The 19,695-nt window shown below is 42.4% G+C and overlaps 1 protein-coding gene across 1 annotated transcript; it reads right to left on the bottom strand.

Annotated features, from left to right (window-relative positions):
- Positions 1-9,309: 9,309 nt before the first annotated feature.
- LOC147867509 (pfkB-like carbohydrate kinase family protein) lies at positions 9,310-13,011 on the bottom strand. The gene is made up of 8 exons (XM_087315297.1): positions 12,771-13,011; positions 11,663-11,926; positions 11,001-11,072; positions 10,887-10,925; positions 10,677-10,787; positions 10,432-10,529; positions 10,210-10,327; positions 9,310-9,697 (listed from the first exon to the last, which is right to left on the bottom strand). Exons 1-8 carry the CDS (start codon positions 12,945-12,947, stop codon positions 9,455-9,457), a joined length of 1,122 nt encoding a protein of 373 aa, XP_087171423.1. The 5' UTR covers positions 12,948-13,011; the 3' UTR covers positions 9,310-9,454.
- Between the last annotated feature and the right edge of the window lie 6,684 nt (positions 13,012-19,695).

Raw genomic sequence — 19,695 nt, 5'->3', positions numbered from 1 at the left:
GGCCTTGCAGTATTCTTCGAACTGCCCTTTATACTCTCCATCGTTGTCGGTTCAGACAACTTGTAGCTTCCAAGTCGACTCTCTTTCGGCTCTTGCTTGGAACTCCTTAAAGAATGACAGTACTTGGTCCTTCGACTTTAGTACGAAAGCCCACAACTTTCGACTATAGTCATCTATGAACTTCATAAAGTATTGTCCATCTTGATGCAATGGGGCATCTACATAGCACACATCGGTGTGCACTAGTTCCAGTGCAACTTCTCTCCTCCTTGGTGGTCTCGTGTGGAATGCAACTTTGTTCTACTTTCCGACCAAGCAGTCAACACACTCCTCCAAGTGTACTCCTTTCACTTCTGGAAGGATTTTCTGGTCAACAAAGATATGCATTCCCTTTTCACTCATGTGGCCTGGTCTCTTATGCCACAAATCTCCACTCGAGTAAGCTGCCACATTTGGTTCCGACTTGCATAGTCGGGCATGCATCATATATAATGTGCCCTCTTTCTGTGCTCGGGTTCAACATCCTTCTGGGTTCGACATCCTTTGAGGTAACTTTTTCCTTCTTATGGTGTCTTCAATCCTTCTGGAAGTGTCCAAGCTTCCACAATAAAAGCATGTAAGCTTACCTTTGGACTTGGATCGGGCATGGGATTTGTCGTTTCTTTGCTGGTTCCTTCCTCTGCTGGAATGTTGAGCCATATTTGACTCCAATTGGAACAAGAAACCCTTGTCCTTCCTAAGTTCTAGTCTCCTCGTTCAAGATGCTTGTCTTTACCACTTGCAAGGACAAGTTTTCTTCTTGACATGAGGTGTCGAGGGTTACCATCAAGTTCTCCTAGTTGTCCGGTAGGGTACACATCAACAGCAAGGCCTGCATAACATCATCCAGGGGAAACTTGGTTGTCGCAAGTTGTATTATTAGCCCCATGAATGTGTTGATGTGTTCCACTATGCTTTCTCCATCTCTGTACTTCAGCCTTACTATCCTTCTCATCAAAGACATCTTGGGAAACTTGGTTGTCGCAAGTTGATTTATTAGCCCCATGAATGTGTTGATGTGTTCCACTATGCTTTCGCCATCCCTGTACTTCAGCCTTACTATCCTTCTCATCAAAGACATCTTGTTGAGAGCATTCTTCCTCTCGTACGACCCTGATAGTTTCTACCACATCTCGTAGGCATTTGTGTCATTTGCCACATGTTGAAGGACACTTACCTCTACACATTGTCTGATGGTGGCCACCGCCTTCCTGTTGAGGAGTTTCCATTCAAACTCTAATACCCCCGTGAGTATTTGCTCTTTGTCGATGGGCTCGTACAGATCTTTGACAATGAGAAGATCTTCCATCTTGATCTTCCAATCTGCGTAGTTGTGTGAGTTCAAGACCATCATTCCTGGGAAACCACTCACACCTCCTTCCATCTTTGCACCTGTCACTTTGATACCAAATTGTCAAGAAATGGACCACAAGTAGACGGGATAGATTTACTAAAAATACACAACACGGAAACAGAAACCAACAAGATACAAGAATATGCGCAGTACTCGAAAAATACACAAGTTTTACCTAGAAAACTCTAAAATAGGGGAAAACCACGGGAAAACAGATCTTCACTATATTACTGGGTATACAAAGAGAAGGAAGCCAGATTACAACCTCTGCACAATAGAGTGTTCCCCTTAGGGGTCATATAACAGATATCTCTCTAACTGTGTTTACACGCAAGCTCTCTCTCTCTCTCTACAAAGACCCTAACATCTGGATCACACACTTATAATGTTTGCTCTAGGTATATTGTAGAAATTACCGTGCATAAGCTACACACAAACCACAACCGGCTTGACCGGATAGCAATAGAAGACAGAGACGCAGGTTTAAAGGAAAGCTTGAGAACAATACGTGTGAGAGAGAGAGACAAACAACAAAACTTAGTTTCAAAATAATACTCTATTTTGTACATCGAATGTGCTGAGAGAGCACTTTTATACAAGTCCTTAAAAGAATTGACACAAGTACCACCAATACTTGAATGCTCATAAAGAGCTCCTACACTAACTCCCAAATATATTCCTTCGTGGTATATCTTTCCAATGGCCTTCCGGCTCCCCGATCTGGCCTCGCCTATTAGTCTCCGTCCGATCCAGCCTAAGTTGAGCTTGCTCGCTCAACACTCCCCCTCAAGCTCTACTTGAGGTTCCATCTTCTCTACCGGCTCAACCTTCCGACTCCTCCTGGAGTCTTCACGCCTTGCCTATGCTCCTTGTCCGGTCCGGTTCTACGTTCCATGACCCCTCTGATCCTTCGTTTTTCTGCCCTTTTGGTTCTCTGCATCTCGACCCTTTCCGTTAGCTTGTTTGCTCATAAGGCCTCTCTCAGTTCCCTTGCTATCGCGACTTCGGCGCTCATCAACTTGACAATTCCTTCGTTTCGGTGTCGGCTTCAGCTGCCCTTTCTTCATGTCGGCCTTTATATGATTCTACTCGTTTGAATCAAACCATTCGTCATCTACCTTCAGGCCCTTGACCACATCCGACCATGTCTTGGTCCTAGCCTCTCTACTCTTCTTCGCTTTACCTACCCCTTGTTCGGTTGTCTCCAGCTTGGGCTCATATCTTTGGTTGCTCCCCCTGTATCCGTCTTCGACTTCTTAAGCCGAGTTGAAATTGAACTCTTCATCCGATACAGCTTTCCGGTCTATTCCACTCCTTTCACTATTTCTTCCCCTCAAGTTCGGCACATCGACATGCTTCAAACCAACCGCACTTGAGAATTGTTGCAACTTGTCCAGACTAAGGGGTTTGGAGAAGATATTGGCAGTTTGCCGATCCGTCGGAACATACACCAATTCGATTTCACTAGAAAGGACTTGTTCATGGACAAAATGATAGTGCGCCTCAATGTGCTTGGTCCGGGCATGGAAGACGGGGTTCTTCGCTAACTGGATGTTGCTAAAGTTGTCACAGTAGATTGTCGTCGGATCAGAGACCTCCACCTACTAATCCCGTAGTAGCCGTTTTGGCCATATGGCCTCGCATGTGTGTGACAGCTCCTCCTCGATACTCGGCCTCCGTGCTCGATAATGCAATTGTCGGCTGCTTCTTGCTGCTCCAAATGATCACAACACTTCCTAGCGAAAGTGAAGCTTGATGTAGACCTGCGATCACCAGCATTTCCAGCCGAATCGGCATCCGTGTAGCCAACCACCTATTCAGCAGTACCGGTCTGATACAACAATCCCCTGTCCTTAGTGTCGTTGACATATCATAATATTCCTTGTGCGCACTGAAGGTGGGGCTTAGGTCTCCTCGTGTGGGTCCCATTATTGTCTCCAACAACCAGTATAAGTCCAAGATGGTAGACATTTTGAACTTTCATCGTGTATAGTTGAACAATGGAGGTGTGAATGTGCAATGGAGTAGCGGACGATAATTCTCTCTCTCTCTCTCTCTCTCTCTCTCTCTCTCTCTCTCCAGCTTGTCCATAAATAATGTAAACAATTATCGAACCATCATGGTTGGCTCATTAATGGCAAAACTATGGATGTATAATGGAATCAAAGATAAGTGTATGGGCTGAAAAAAATGGTAAGAGAGCTTATGGACAAGCTGGCTTTCGGAAACACCATAGCACCATTGATCACCTTATCACCCTTTGAGTATTAATGGAGGAAAGTCGCCTTAGAGGTAAATGTTTATATTGTTGCTTTGTAGACTTCAAGAAAGCTTTTGATATGGTACCTCGTGAGCATCTTTGGAGGCGAATGGAAAAACTTGAGGTGCCAAGTGAATATATGCTTGCAATTTCCCGAATTTATGAGAAGGTTATATGTTGTGTGCGCATGGGAGATAAACTTTCAGATTTTTTCAAAAGCATTATTAGTGTTAAGCAAGGATGCCCACTCTCACTAACACTATTTGGTCTCTGCATTGATGAATTGGAAGAAATGTTTACCAAGTTTGCAAAGGAAGAATGTGTTGAAGAAGTTGCCATTGGGAATGTTGTGATTATGCTTTTGCTATATGCAGATGATGTTGTGCTTTTTGCAAATACTTTAGGAGATGCACAAAAGCTTATGAAGGCATTGGAAAAAATTTGCATGCATACTAAATTAAGTGTCAATAGCTCTAAAACAAAGATTATGCTTGTGAAGAGCCAAAAAAGAGATAAACCATGCATTATGTACAACAATGAGCCGCTTGAATGTGTGGAAAGCTTCACATATCTTGGCCTTGAAGTTCCTTCAAATCATAGATGGAATGAATGTGCTACACGCCGCTTAGAGAACACTATGCATTTGAGAACACATGCAATCTTGGAGATATTAAGTGTTGGGTCCTCAAGAAATATCTTTTCGACACTTTGATGACACTGGTTCTTCTCTATGGGGTGGAAGTATGGGGCGGTAGCATCCCTAAATCTATGTGGAAAGAGTTTGAAAATGTCCAAAAACATTTTCTTACAAAGTTTCTACGAGTTTAGACACAAACGCCCTACACCCTTGTCCTCCTTGAGACGGGATCGCTTCCCATTGAGATCATGGCCATGGAAAGGGTTGTTGAATACATGCTTAAGGTTCAAAAAATTCCCTCACATCAACTTCCTAGAATTGCGTGAGAAGCAAGCAAAAAGATCCAAAAGACGCATAAAAGTAAAATTTTGTGTTCCGGTTGGATGCAAGATATAGAAAAATGGTTTGGTAGATGGGATGTGAGACGCTTGCTTCATGATGCATAATTAGATTCCTCTGTAAATGAGGCCTTTTTGCAACGCCAATGTATCATGACATGGGACAAATGTGGAGGCCCGCGCTTCACACATTATACTACACATGTTGCACCTAACTACAAAACCATATTCTTTGCGGAACGGGGAAATTGTACACATCAATACATGTTAGAGCCCATACCGTTATCTGCCATTCGAATCATTGCTTCCATGCGACTTAGCTCACATGCATTGCAATGTGAAACAGGGCGTTGGGGCATAAGTGATGAGAGTGGTCGGCTATGAAAACTTTGCCCTAAACAAGTTCGTGAGTCTTATTATCACACTTTGATACAATGCTCTGCCTTTGATCATATTTTTCATGCTTTCCACATCTCTTCGACCGAGCCCAATCTTTGCATGCATTCCTCTCACAACCACAATGTGCACTCTCGATTGCAATATTCATTGGTAAAGTTCTTGAACATCGAGAGTCACTACTCACTTTCACACGTATCACGTGAAATGTAATATTTTTGGTCTCATAGGTCATATTTGACCTCCGAAGATGATAATATAATCTCTCTCTCTCTCTCTCTCTCTCTTGCTAGACAACAACTGCCCATATATACCTAAGCTAGATCAACCTGTAGGTTTTGATATCATGTTAGAAATACTATGAATCAATTAGATACACATATAGAGTTACACTCACGAAGATGTATATGCGAAACAAACTTTCTATTACATATGAGAGTAACTCACAATGGTAGTCCTTCCATACACTTATGCCTTAGAGCTTAGATGGGATTTGTACTAGTCAACTACAAAGTTAGTGAACATATATAATAGTCACAACTACAGTGTAAGAGAGAGAGTGGATATTTATATTCTCTATTTGTTCTCATTGTCACATTAGATGTGCAAGTTAGTTTATAGTAGTGGAGATATTCCTTTTCTATCTACTCACTTGTCATTTAATATGACCCAATTCCCTAGATACAAGCTAGTACTATTTAATACTTATCTTAAAGCCAATCGCACATACTTCAAGACTAACTACATCTTAACTTACCAACAAAGAATATTCCTCTAGTTGACCTAACTAGTCAATCCTATTACCCTACTTCCCTCATTCCTAAAGACATTTTATCCTACTCATCTACAATTTCCTACATTGACAACTCATCAACCCATATGGTAGGGTTTCACAATAGCTACTCCTCATTTGGGGTGCTAACACAAATTGTACACTCTAAGAATACATGTAGAGATAAATTGACAACTTGGGGTTGATCATTGATTATTTGTAACTGTGTATGGGCAACTCCAATGCACATGAAGTACAATTTCATTGACAATATCTACATCTCCTAGAAGTTGCATGGGAGATTGTAGTGACAGTCCTATGGGTAGAACTCCAACCAAGCACTCCCATGGGAAATTCCAAATTCTATATAACTTTCATTTTCACCATATGAAAGTTGTTTGCTTATTCCTTTTCTTTGCATATTATCTCATGGATGAAGATGTTATGCAAGTACATTTTCAATCATGTAGTTTGATGTTTGGGAAATGTCTTATTGGTCTAGGAGTATATGTTTGAAATATTTGACGGTTGTATCAAATTAGGGTGTTCTTTCAGCACCAAATTGGTTAGAGATTGGAAGTTTGCATGTATATTGACAACTACATGAGATGTGAGAGTCTTCTTTAGAGTTAGCTTTTCTTAGCAACAAATTGGTTAGAGATTGGAAAGTTTGCAAGAGCATGCATGTTGACAACTCCATCAGATGTTAGAGAGACTTCTTTAGAGTCATTTTTTCTTATCTCATTATCTCATGTGGAATTGTGTTGGTCATTCATCTTAACTAATCAAGTATTACTCTTATGCACTTGATGTGCTTAATGACGATAGGCATTTGTGAAGCTTTTGATATGCATCAATTATGCACCATAAATTGGGTTCACAATACAAACACATTTGTTCTAGAATATTTTATCAAGAACTTCCATTCACTCATGTGCATAATGGCATCACATAGACTCTTTATTAGCCTCAATTTAAGAATTATGGTGTTGTATAAACGTGAGTGTGTGAGTTACTCAAGTGGGATGGCAAGGTACTTGAACTAGGGTAGACATGATGACATGGGAGAATACTTGGAACCCTTTGTGTAATACCCTTTTGGGAAATATCTCTTTCAAGGAATGTGATTCGAGAAAACACTCACTCAAGTAAACCAAGTTCAAGGAAACCTTGGTTTGAGGAGACCCTAGCTCAAGGAAACCTTTGTCCAAGGAATTACGCCGACCAAGGCCTTTGAGCAATTTCTTCAAGTAAAGTCTTCGAGAAATGGGCTTCTCGTCGATGGCTAGAATCAACCTCCCTTACTCTCTTTCCCTCATCAACACTCAGGCCATCAATTTTGGTGGTTATAAGTTGGGATTGTCTCGTCTTGGCCAATTAAGTGGTTCATAGATCAATCTCTTTTTCCACCACTTTAATCTCTTCTTGGGTTTCCTAGTATTGCAGCTCTAAACCATGTAAATTAGTTTCATGGTTTTGATGTGAAGAAGTGTGCATGGGGGTACGTTGCTTGGGAGTTTGTGGTTGAGTTTTTAAGTTTAGTGCACCCTAGGTGTCAACTACCCTCAAAGGAATAGGCAATCATGTAATGTAATGGGCTCGTCTAGAATGGAGTCTTCACACATTGAGGAATTGTTGCTCGTGGAATGCAATGGGCTCGCTGAAATGGAGCCTTCATGGAATGAGGAATGAGTGCATTCCTACTAAAACCAACTGAAACATGAGTATGTTGAATTTTGGGTTATCCTATTGATCTAAGGAGACCTCTTGTAATAGTATGAGTAGTGATCCTCTTGGAAAACTGGAATGCCAATTGGAAAATTCTTGAAGATCGATTGTAATGTGATTGTGTCTATCATTTATGAGGAACAAGCATTGTTGGTGAATATTGACTATTGTGTAGAAGGAAATGAGAAGTACGAGGAATATTCTCTTAGAGTAAAAAGAATTGTCCCCAAGTCAAAGAAACACCTTTGATTTCGAACGATGGATGAACGAAATTATTTAAAAGAGATGTCAAGCACTCAATTGCACTCAATGTACTCTTTTCCTGAGAAGGAAAAAACATGGTGCCAATATCAGATTCATATATAGGAACAACAAGAACAAGAACCATGACCATGAAGAAATTGGCAAGAATGTATACAAATGTGGCAATAACAGGAAAGTTATAGGAAGGATTCAATGAATAAGCATGATTCCAATGGGAACTATGATGCATAGTATGGAAATAATTAGCTATGCACATACTCCCATGGAACAAAACGTTACTGGGAAAACATTTTTAAGGGTATAGCAACATAAGTAGTTTCCAGCTAGATTTTCATATCAAATTGTTTCATGTCATTAGTGAATATTAGAAAACCATAATAAGATACGCAGGAATTATTTCCAATCTATGGTTTGTGGAAGGTGAATTATATATTCGTGACCAAATTGTTAGCATTCATACCTTGAACTAAAACCTAAACATGACGAATTTGTTTACTTGACACTAACATTGGACCCATAGCTTGGGACATGTGGCTTTGTTTGATCATTTTCAATGTGATTGTTCTCTATTGTGGTGTATAGGCTATAGCATTACTAAAAGGTGGCATCTCATTGCAAGGAAAATGCACTTGTATCAATAGTGGTTGGAGCTTTTCATGTTTTTTGATGATGCTTGATGTTTGATTTGGATTGTTGTTGAATCAAGCATTCTTCATACAAAAAAACGATATTCATATAATACCCTGTAAATGTTCTTGCCATGATTGTCTTCTGTGCCAATGCAAGATTTTGTTGAGCCTTTACACACATAGCTTGTAAAACACTCACTGTTACACAAATGTGCATGTGAAGATTCCAGCATGCTCCCTCCACATTAATCATCTTTGGTGTCCTAACTTGGCTGACGTGCAGTTCAATATTGATGTTCTTCAGTTGCATATAGCCGATTTATATATCATACCTACGGCTCATGCTCCTTTGCCATAAAAAATGGCAAATATCATCATCACTTCATCATCAAGAAAAACTAATCCAAAAGAAACCAAAAACAGCTTATCTTGCCCCTTAATTATGACAGTTTGTTGAGGACAGTACAAATTGTCAACATCCTCAACAAAATACTTATCATCCTAAGCACTTTATTTGAACAAAGAATGCAGGTTGCCTCACTTACATCCATTGTTATGCGTTTACAAAAAACAGTAGTTTTGCCCATTGTGTCAGAAGAAAATGAGGCATCTCTATACAAGGGATTATCATAAATAAATCTTTCTTGTATCATATCTGATCAAACTTTCTATATCATATGAAAGAGGAACAATCACATATATCAAAGAGTTTAATCTCGTACAAATCAACAATCACATTCATTTTCATTATTTCCAAACAGATTTCAATTGTCTATTGTCAATTACAATTGATGCAGCCATTAACACAGAACAAAGAAAATAAGCTGTCAAAACTAACTGCGGAAACGGAACCTATAAAAACTAGAAGAAAAAGGAGGGAAAAAAAGAAGACAATTAAAACAAAGAAACTCCCCTTTATTGTAACAAAAGCAAGGCATGGGTAGGAGAAGAGGTTAGAGCATACATTCAAGAAAGCCCATCTTTTGCATTCGAGGAAATGATTGGTTAATAGGAATGAGAGAGAATGGGGTTAGATATTAATAAAGATGGCTGGATTGAAGGTTTTGAGAGTCTAGTTGTTGAAACATCCATATCCGATTCTCAGGTGTTATCTCCCCACCCAGGTCTCTTACCACTGCAGCACCCGCACAACATCCTATCTTACAACAATCCCTCAAGGATAGGCGATTTATCATTCCATAGAGAAACCCGCTTGCAAATAGATCTCCTGCACCCGTCGTGTCCACCACCTTGGTCTCAATAGCTGAAACTCTCACTACCTGTAGAAAACAATCCATGAAAATTCGTTATGTGTATAGAGGAGCTAATTTGTTAGTGCTTTTGGGTTCCGTGAGTCATATTTGCTGGCTATATTTTTATTTATTTATATCTAGCTCTAGTTATATTTTTCTTTTTTTATGAGAGAGATTTACCAAAATCTCCCTCATTTTCCAAAAATTATAGAATGCTTTGGGAATGTAACATATTGGGCCTTCCTAGAGATATAAGGAGCATTTCCATCAGTTCCCTGTTTATATTCTTAATTATTTACATAAAATGGACAATCTTCCCATTGTTTGTTGCTGATTTTAGATCGATGTTCTCACACATTCTTCTCCGTCCTCTAATATCTAATAACATAGATACACAGATAGATATATCATATCCTATATACATAGCTAACAATGTCTAATCGATCATATTAAACACAATTCAGACTTCTGACTAATTCAAGCAGCTATTGTTGCCAGCTGAAGAAATCATTTGCCAATAATGTAATAAAACTATGAACCTCGTTTCCATGGCGAGCTATGCAGCCTTTTGATCCGAGCATCACCACAGCCCATGAACAATATTGAGCCAAGAAGGAAAGGCCCTGCTCAGGGTCACTCTTGTTGTGGGTGGTTCCCCTACAAATGCAACAAGCAGCATATAAAATACAAATAATTGTGACTAGCATTAGTGTATTAAAAACAAAGCAGATTTCATAATTCTAAGTATTTCATCATGTTACCTCATCAGTTCCCTTGCTTCATCTTCATTCGCAAAGCATAAATCAATCTTCCTCGACTCCAGCAACTTGATCAGGCGTGACCGAAAACTCCTGATAACCTAATCAGTTTGATCCCAAAAGTAAATGGAAACAAAGAATAAATCCATCTGATCACAGTTGTGGAGAACTTATACACATGACAAAGCAAAAATACATATGCTAATGAACTTCAAAGCCATCCTATACAATCAATGATGGAAAGCCACCTCGAAACTAGAGAGGTCCATAGCAACACGTGCACCCTCATCCTTTGCAAGATCCACAGCTCTTTCTACTAGCTCTTCTCCATATAAACCATAGCCATTCAGTACAATCCACTGAAACACAATTGAACTTACAATGAATAAAAGCAGATTATGTCCAAAGATTGATCAAAATTTGTTCCCAAATTTTCATGCATTGGAGTTCATATTTACCTTGGCACCTCGAAATTCATGTGGAGTAAGGTCATTTGCCTGAAACATTTATGAATCAATCTTAAAAGGCCACAATAGATAACAATAAAAAAATGAACCAAGATAGGTAAGTACCTGAAGCCTGACAGCATCTGATAGACAAGGTCTCATTGTTCGATTGCCTTCAATATCTACCAAGCAAGCACACTATAAAACATGCAAGCAAAAAGACACAAATTTTAGGACAAATGGCTTTACATATCACTTTCCACGACCTAAGGTTTGACAATAATAGTATTACCATTGATAAGGCAATAATAACAAGAAGAAAAATTTACAGGAATTTGTCTTCAATATCTACCAGAAAAGCACAATCTAAACCATACAAGAAAAATAATAAAAACACCAGTGTCAAGACAACTGGCTTTATAGATCACTTTCCACAAACCAAGATTTGAAAACAATAGCATTGCCATTTATAGGGCAATGTTTTTAAAAAAAAAAACTTTACGGAATAAGAGAAAATAGTGGGAATTGAAAAATATGGTACTGAACCCCCTCCCACACAGCAAATGTTATATACTATTTAAGCAAAATCCTGTGCTCAATCCCTCCTATTTTCTTAACTATATGTGCCACTTGAACAATTCTATGGCCAAGTTCATCTTCTCTCTCAGTGGCTGACTAAGGGCATTTTCAGAAAATAAAAGAAAACCCCAGAGTTATTTCAAATATTTTCCTTAGAAAACATTTTCTTACAGGCTAGAAAGTAAGGAGAAGAACTTTTCAAAGTATACCTGTCCAGTAGGCCCCTTTTTAATGCGCAGGTAGTCAAGGCAAACTCCAGAATACTTCATATTTTCATCAAACATTTGACCTTGTTCATCATCACCTCGAGTACCAACAATTGCACATGGAACACGGAAGCCTCCAGATAATCCACGAATAGTATTAGCGACACTACCACCCGCCAATGTGCGAATAGCCATGGTCTCACCATTTAGAGGCAATGTGTGCAAATTTACCTCTGCTAGAATGTGTTGTAGCTCCTTTGGTGACACCTACAATCATCTCCGAATATTATAATTTATAATCTTCAGTTCAAATGACATTTAGATGGAAGAAACTAGTACAATAATAGGAACTTGTAATTTGAAATGTAGCTCAAATGGAAGAAAGAGAAAATGAAATATCATTTTCATTCACCCAAATGGAAAACGGCAACCATTCTTTTTTAAGTAGAATGCCTTCCATTTTTTATTGAAATTTATCACGTTATGTCCTTTTAATTAAAGCAGTGAAAGGTTAGGTAAGATCTATTGTGAATCGATGAGTAATTTTATGGAGAAACAACTGAGGATGTGTTGTTTGTATTTTTCTGAGTTACTTTTACATATGCATCCTCAAAGTGCAACAGTCAACTCAGACTCTCAAGTGGGCACAGAAGCCTTCCTTTCACAAAAGCATTCACAATTCAAAGCATAAAAACAGCTGCTAAAGTGGGAATTCAGTGTCTACATAAATGAATCCTAATTGAAAATGCTTCCATTTTCTATATATTGTTTAGTTTAGTTTAGATAAAGCATCTTCATAAGACATGAAGGACTTACATTATGAAAAGGCAAATGCTCATACAATAAACATATATGCGGACGTGAAGACCTTCCTGTATGTATATATACCTCCATGTGTTCACGCATCAGAGAAACACACGCACCTACCAGAATTTCTTCTAGTAAGAGAACTCATTTACACAAGCTGTAATCATTTTTTATGATTTCTCAAACACATTAAAAAGAATGAGAAAAGAAAAGAAATCTTCATAGAAAAGAGCAACCAAAAAAGGAAAAAGAGAAAGAAAAAAACCGAAGAAATGTGTGGTTCAGAGTTTGGTTTGTTTTTTACCCTCTGAGAGCCACCACGCTCTCCTGGGATGGAGTTGAGGAGAGACCAATCCACTCGAGCAACTTGATCCACAAGAGCCAAGGGCTGAAGGCCTATAACCAAAGGTAAAGAAGAAGAAGAAGAAGAAGAAGAAACTCCTTTCTCCTCAGCCTCAGCTTGCAAAGCTTCCAAACCCATTCTCTCTCTTTCTCTCTCCCTCTTGGGGACACAGAGAGAGAGAGACAGAGACAGAGAAGGCAACCTAACCTTGGGGTTAAGTGGTGCTTGAATGCTGAAACACAATTAGCTTATTTCTGATGAATGATAGGATATAGTGAATGATGATAGTGATGATGGGTGAATTTGCTTGCTGCTTGAAAGCTAAACCCCATTTCTTACTCTGAATCGATACTAATACTAATACTAATTCTAATCCTAATACTAATCCTAATCCTAATCCTAATCCTAATACTAATACTAATATGTAGTGCATGGTGATAGGTGCATTGGTGCTTTGATCCTACTCTTCCATACCGATCTATCGGTACCCATCATTCTGTGGCATATCCTTTGGTTGGCTCTTGTGCGAAGTTGTGTAAAAGGAGTGGAGATTGATCGTGTGATCTATAGGACAGGGCCTAGCACATTTGTAAGGATCCATCTTCGGTTCTCTCAAATTTATGACTTTGATGCTATGATGTAAAGAGAAAGTGGGGACAATCGAGTAAATGCTCCTACATAAAACCCTATCCCTCCATTCTTCCATTCAATGTATATATTAGGGTAAAACAATACCGCTATCACACCTCATGTTTTGCATATTTCCACATATATTCCATCTCCCTCAATTTTCAAACATTATCACAAACATGCTTTTGCATACCTTCGCCCACCATCCACACCATTTGAAGGCAAGCATATTGCAAGTGGATGTGTACTCGACTTGAATCTAAGTGGTTGTACCATGTACACCTCCTCTTCTAGCTCACCTCAGAAAAAAGTGTTCTTAACATCCATCTGATGGAGATGCCACACCTTCATCGTAGGGTCGTCGTAGTTAGAGCTAACACAGTCCGAATGGTCATCATCTTTGCCATCGGGGCAAAGGTCTCTTCATAGTCGACTCCATGAGTTTGAGCATAGCCATTAACTACGAGTTAGGCTACCGATTAACCGTGCCGCCAACATTGAATTTCACTTTGTATATCCATCTACAGTTGATTTCTTTCTTTTGTGGTGACTAGTGGACAAGGTCCCAAGTTTCATTCTTGCCGAGTGCTTGCATTTCCTCTTCATCACCTTAACCCATCGTGGATCTTGAGCGGCTTTGGCAATGCTTTTCGGCTCTCAAGCATCTACTACCTTCATCATAATTTATAAAAGCATAATGGTGGCCGATGTAATCATTGTCCCCAAATCAATTGACTAGGTCTTGATCTCTATCGAGTGTCCGAGTTTTTCGATTGTAGTTGTAAGTGCTTTCTTTACTCCAGGTGTTCGCATAATGGGCACACCAAACCCATCAAACTCATTGTTTAGTCAACGATCTGACACGTCCAAATTACTTTCATCAGAGTGGTCGACATCGTATTTGAGCATTTTGGCTTTTCCCTTGTCTCATGCGGCACTTGTTCTAGACGTGCTTTGGTTTCTTGGACGCTCTTGTGGTCCACTCAACATGGTTGAGATCAGACTCTCCACTTGTATAGGCCTTAGTTGATCTTTGTCCTCCGAGTTGATATCCACCTCTTCCTCAATCGGTTCGGATGGAGCCGAGTCGAGCACGTACCAAGATGTTGATTTGTCAAATACGATATCTCGACTCACACAAACCTTTCGGTGTCGTGTGGTTTTTCACACACGATATGAAAACTAGTAAAATAATTATTTAAGATTAGCTTAATGGTTTGATATGGAAAGATAGATAAATGTCTTCAAGAGCTTCATAACGCATTTTACTACACATGAAACAAATAAATAAGTATCAAGTTATGTGAGTGTGAGTTTGAGAATTGTGAAATATCCCACATAGATAGGAAACATTAGGATCCACCTATATATAGCAGATTGAGAACCATTTGTTTTCATCTATGTGTTGAGAGCACAAAAGGATTGGTTGGACTTGGACCAATTTGTCTACATGGACAAATGTGGCTAAAGAATCGGTGACCGGATGGAGTTGACAACCGGATAGAACCGGCAACAAAGTTGGGAATCAGAAACTGGATGGAGTTGGCAATCGGAAACCAGATGGAGCCGGCAACCAGAAACTGAAAATCAGATGGAGCCGGTGATGAAGTTGGGAACCGGAATTGGCAACCGGCGACCTATAGGACGGAGTCGGTAACTGACAATCGGACGGAGCCAACAACCGGCAATCAGACAAAATTGGTAATCGGACGGATCAGATGGGCGACAATCGAGATTAGGGATCGGCAACGACTCAACTCAAGCCTAAACCGTTTGGCTTAGCCGGCTTGAAAATGGCTTAGCAGCTTAGCGGCTCGGTTTGGCTTGAGCCTTGCCAAACCGGCTCAAGCCAGCTAAACCGTTTAAGCCGTTTATAAACTTTAGAGAGAGGGGGAGAGAGACAACAGACAAGGGGAAAGAGAGAGAGAGTGAGAGTGAGGGAGGGAGAACTACACAGACGTGGAGAGAGAGAGAGAGGGAGGGAGACAACATATAAGGAGAGAGAGAGAGACTACACTGACGAGGAGAGAGAGGGAGGAAGGGAGACAACATATAAGGAGAGAGAGAGAGACTAAACAAAGGGGAGGGGAGAGAGAGAGAGAGAGAGAGAGAGAGAGAGAGTCGAGACCACAGACGTGAGAGAGAGTGGGAGGGAGAGCTTGTACAATGTATAGTATATAGTGGATCATCTGAGAAAGAGAGGGAGGTAGGGAGAGAGAGAGAGAAAGGGAGGTTTCTAAACCGGTTTACAAGCCGTTTACCAAGCCGGTTCACAAATCGGTTTATTAGCCTAAACCGGTTTGTGAACCGGCTCGGCTCGGCTCAAGTTTGAGATCTCGTAAACGGTTTAGGCTTAGCCGGTTTGGCTTGATCCAAGAATGCCCATAGAATGCGTGTGAACAAGGGATGTGCACATTTTGCACATGAAATGGTCTTTGTATAAAATAATGTAAATAGAGAGCACATTAATAAGAACAAGACAACATAGTTAATAGGTACTTATGGGCCCATAGAAAGAGGAATGATAGGATTTGATGGCAGAACATCGAGGGACAATCTCTGACAGAAACAACTAGCTTGACTCTTGATGTAACCGATCCTCCTTGAGCTATAAAAGGAGGGGAGGAAAACTGTTGAGCGGCAACCTCAACCGGATCCGGATCGGTTGAATAACCCTGAGCCAGATTGGCATCCAGAAGGATGAGCCGGATCGGTGAGCCGGTGAGTTGGGGAGTCGGTGAGTTGGGGAGTCGGTGAGCTAGATCAAGCAGTAATCGGAAGCCAAGTAGCAGCTAATCTACTAGGGAGTTAATATCTCGTAGTTTGTGTCAGACGCTCGTGTGAGCATTGAAGTACACCGTACTTCTGTCAGTCCGGATGGACTTGTATAAAAGTGTTCACTGAACACATACGATGTACAAATTGAGTAGTATTTTTGAATTGAGTTTCTGTGTACTCCCTCTCTATCTCTCCCGCGTATTGTTAAGCTCTCCATTAAACTTGTTTTCTGTTTTCTGTTTTCTATTGCTTTCGCTTTCGCACGCTATTTGTTTCTACATGGTATCAGAGCGCGAGGGTTGAAGACCTCTACAGTTGACATTTTCTTTCGCAAGAAAAAGAAAAAGAAAAAACCTACAGGTTGTGAGAATAGAACAGGAAAAAAAAAAGGATAGAGGAATGGCTAGCTTGCTCCCGGTGGAGAAGCTCGACAGATCCAAATACGCATCTTGGTCATACAATATGCACCAGTACCTGCTTGGGCATGGTTACTGGAGCTATGTCGACGGAGCTAACGACACATCACCTGATGCAACACACAAGGACTTCCCGGTGTGGGAACAATTGATAAGCAGAGTGATGTACTGCTTTGCGTCCAGTGTCGGAGACCAGCTGCTGAGCCACGTCCGAGATGCCAAGACACCGAAAGAGGCTTGGGGAAACCTGAAGAAGGTGTTCGCCGCAAGCACTACAGCCCGGAAGCTGCAACTCCGACAAGAGTTGAGCAATGTCCAGCAGAAGGACATGTCAGTGGTTGATTACACGGCCCGAATCAAAGAGATATGTGACTCGCTTGCCTCTATCAACGTAACAGTAGAGGAAGACGAGATGGTACAAGTCTATCTTGGGGGCTTGGCATTTAAGTTCTAAGCTTTCCGGACAGCAATATGTACAAGGGAGAATACACTGTCATTTTTCGACTTATAGTCGATGCTCCTTGTAGAGGAGAACCATGCCAGTGCGTCAACAAGTGCACCCACCGACAGCCGGATGTTGTACACGGAGACGGATCAGCCCCGTGGGTGTGGTGGACGAGGCGGTCGGCAAGCACTGGAGACGGCCGACAAGAGCAGGAAAGACGGCACAGAGACCATGCCGACAGCAGTTCCGGGACCTCCACAACCAGGGGGAGTCAAGGTGGCACCGGAGGCCGGCAAGAAAAATCCGCCACGGAATGCTGGTACTGTGGCAAAAAGGGCCACAAAGAAAGTGAGTGCTGGAAGAAGCGCGCCGATTCGGATAGATCTGGATTCGGCAAAACCGGTCGGGAGAACCGGCAAAGCTCGCACTACGTGCAAGGATCGAAAGGATCCGGAACCAGGAAGATCGGTAAGGGGCCAGCCTTGGTGATGAAGCACGAGGCAATTTTGATGAAGAAGACCACTTCCGAATCGAAGGAAGTGTGGTACGTTGATTTCGGTGCATCAAATCATATGACGAACCACAAAGAGTGGTTCTCCTTCCTGGAGAAACCGGAACAACCGAGAGTTGTTGAAACCGGAGACGACACTCCCCACCCAATCGTGCATATCGGTGAAGTCCCTTTGAGCCACGTCGGACAGAGGGGGAAGCTGATGAACGTATTACACTTTCCGACTATCACGAAGAACCTGGTGTCGGTCGGACAGATCATCGATCAAGGAATGCAGGTGCGGTTACAGATCATCGACCAAGGAATGCACGTTGATTCCGGTGCATCAAATCATATGATGAACCACAAAGAGTGGTTCTCCTTCCTGGAGAAACCGGAACAACCGAGAGTTGTTGAAACCGGAGACGACACTCCTCACCCAATCGTGCATATCGGTGAAGTCCCTTTGAGCCACGTCGGACGGAGGGGGAAGCTGATGAACGTATTACACGTTCCAACTATCACGAAGAACCTGGTGTCGGTCAGACAGATCATCGACCAAGGAATGCAGGTGCGGTTTATGCACCTCGAGTGCTTCATCGAGGAGGAGGGCCAGATTATTGCGTAAGGGTGCAAAGACGGGAGGATGTTTATCCTCGACACCAATGACGTCGGCACCGCTTTTTTCGCCAAAGGACAGCAGATTGAATCAGACATCGATCTCTAGCACAAGTGGATCGACCACGTCAATTACCGAAGGCTTCAAGACCTGCAGACGAAACAAGTTGTTTTCGGTTTGCCGAAGTTCAGTGGCCAGAAGGCCCCAGTATGTGAAGCCTGCCAACTCGGGAAGCAACACCGGCTTCCATTCCCCACAGAACTAAACCGTAGCCGTAACAAGCTCGACCTTATTCATTCGGATGTATGGGGACCGACACAGAACGTGAGTCTTGGCGGGAGTCGATACTTTGTCTCCTTGCGCCGTCCGCACCTCCACCGGCCTTTCCGGTTCTGTCTCCGTCGACAGCCTCTTCCTCTTCACCAAGTCCACGATGGAGTCGTGGAACTCCTTCTTGGCGATTCCGAGCACCTCCCGCAATGACAGTTCCACTTTGTTGTCGAGGATTCGTTCTTCCAGGACCTTTCGTAGGTCCGTGGTCCTTTCGATCTCCGTGCCCAAACGGTATCTGCCCTTCTTGTGGTTATCCCGGGCACTGGACTCACCGGCCTCGTTCAGTTTCGGCCCGAATCGGGTTTCGTATCTCTATGAGGGTCCGGCCCCTCCGGTTTTACCTACTCATTTGTCTTCAACCAGAGCCTCGTAGTTCTGGCAAGCTGCTTCGACGAAACCCGTCTTTTCCTCGACCGGGTCACTCCACCCGGTTACCTCCTGGACCCGCTTCTCCGCGCGGTCCACCTCGTCTCTCTTTAGTCGGGCACCGGCGAGGCCTTCCAGCACCGTCAGCCAGAACCCGGCTTTGCTCTCCTTCCGGACCTCGCTGCCTCCGACCCGAATACCGCCTGACGCTGAGTAGTGGACGGTCTCCGAGTGCCAGGCCGCCGCCTCTTCCATCAGCCTTTTCATTCCTCCTCGCCCATCGTTTCGGTTCAGGGCCCTCCGGGTATCGCTGGCGTGCACCCGACCTTCCCACAGGTACACTACCCGGCTTCTCAAAGCCTCCGCAAAGTCCCCGCAGTCTTTCCGGATGTGGCCGACCTCGTCGCACAACATGCACCTATTTCCTGCCGGAGGCCGTCGGTCACGAGCCTGATCGCCGCCTTCCCTCCGAGCCTGGGCGATCTGGAGATCCTTTACCGCCCATGTCAACTTTTCCAAAGTTGTCCCCCCGGACGAGCCTCTGACCACGCCGGTCGAAGCTGAACCGGTTTCGAGCCACTCCCGGGTCTCTTCCCGTCGCGCCTGCGGTATCGGTTCAAGATTCCTTGCTGCGACAGGACCCGCCCCGATCACCCCTGTATCAGCCCACTCCCACCGTTTGTCAAAACGGCCGCAGACTCTTTTTACCGCGGCCCTGTCGGTCGTTAGCCCGTCTTCGGTTTCCAGTAAGGAGCCCACTTGCTCCCGATCCCGTGCGTCAACCGATTTGACAAACAGTAGGACACGAC

This window comes from Azolla caroliniana, unplaced genomic scaffold, assembly GCF_043228905.1.
Source record: "Azolla caroliniana isolate FFs.n. ecotype wild unplaced genomic scaffold, voAzoCaro1.0.p SCAF_2, whole genome shotgun sequence".
Classification (NCBI taxonomy): Eukaryota; Viridiplantae; Streptophyta; class Polypodiopsida; order Salviniales; family Salviniaceae; genus Azolla; species Azolla caroliniana.
Note: the sequence above shows the minus strand (reverse complement) of the source record. Positions and strands in the feature narration are given on the sequence as shown.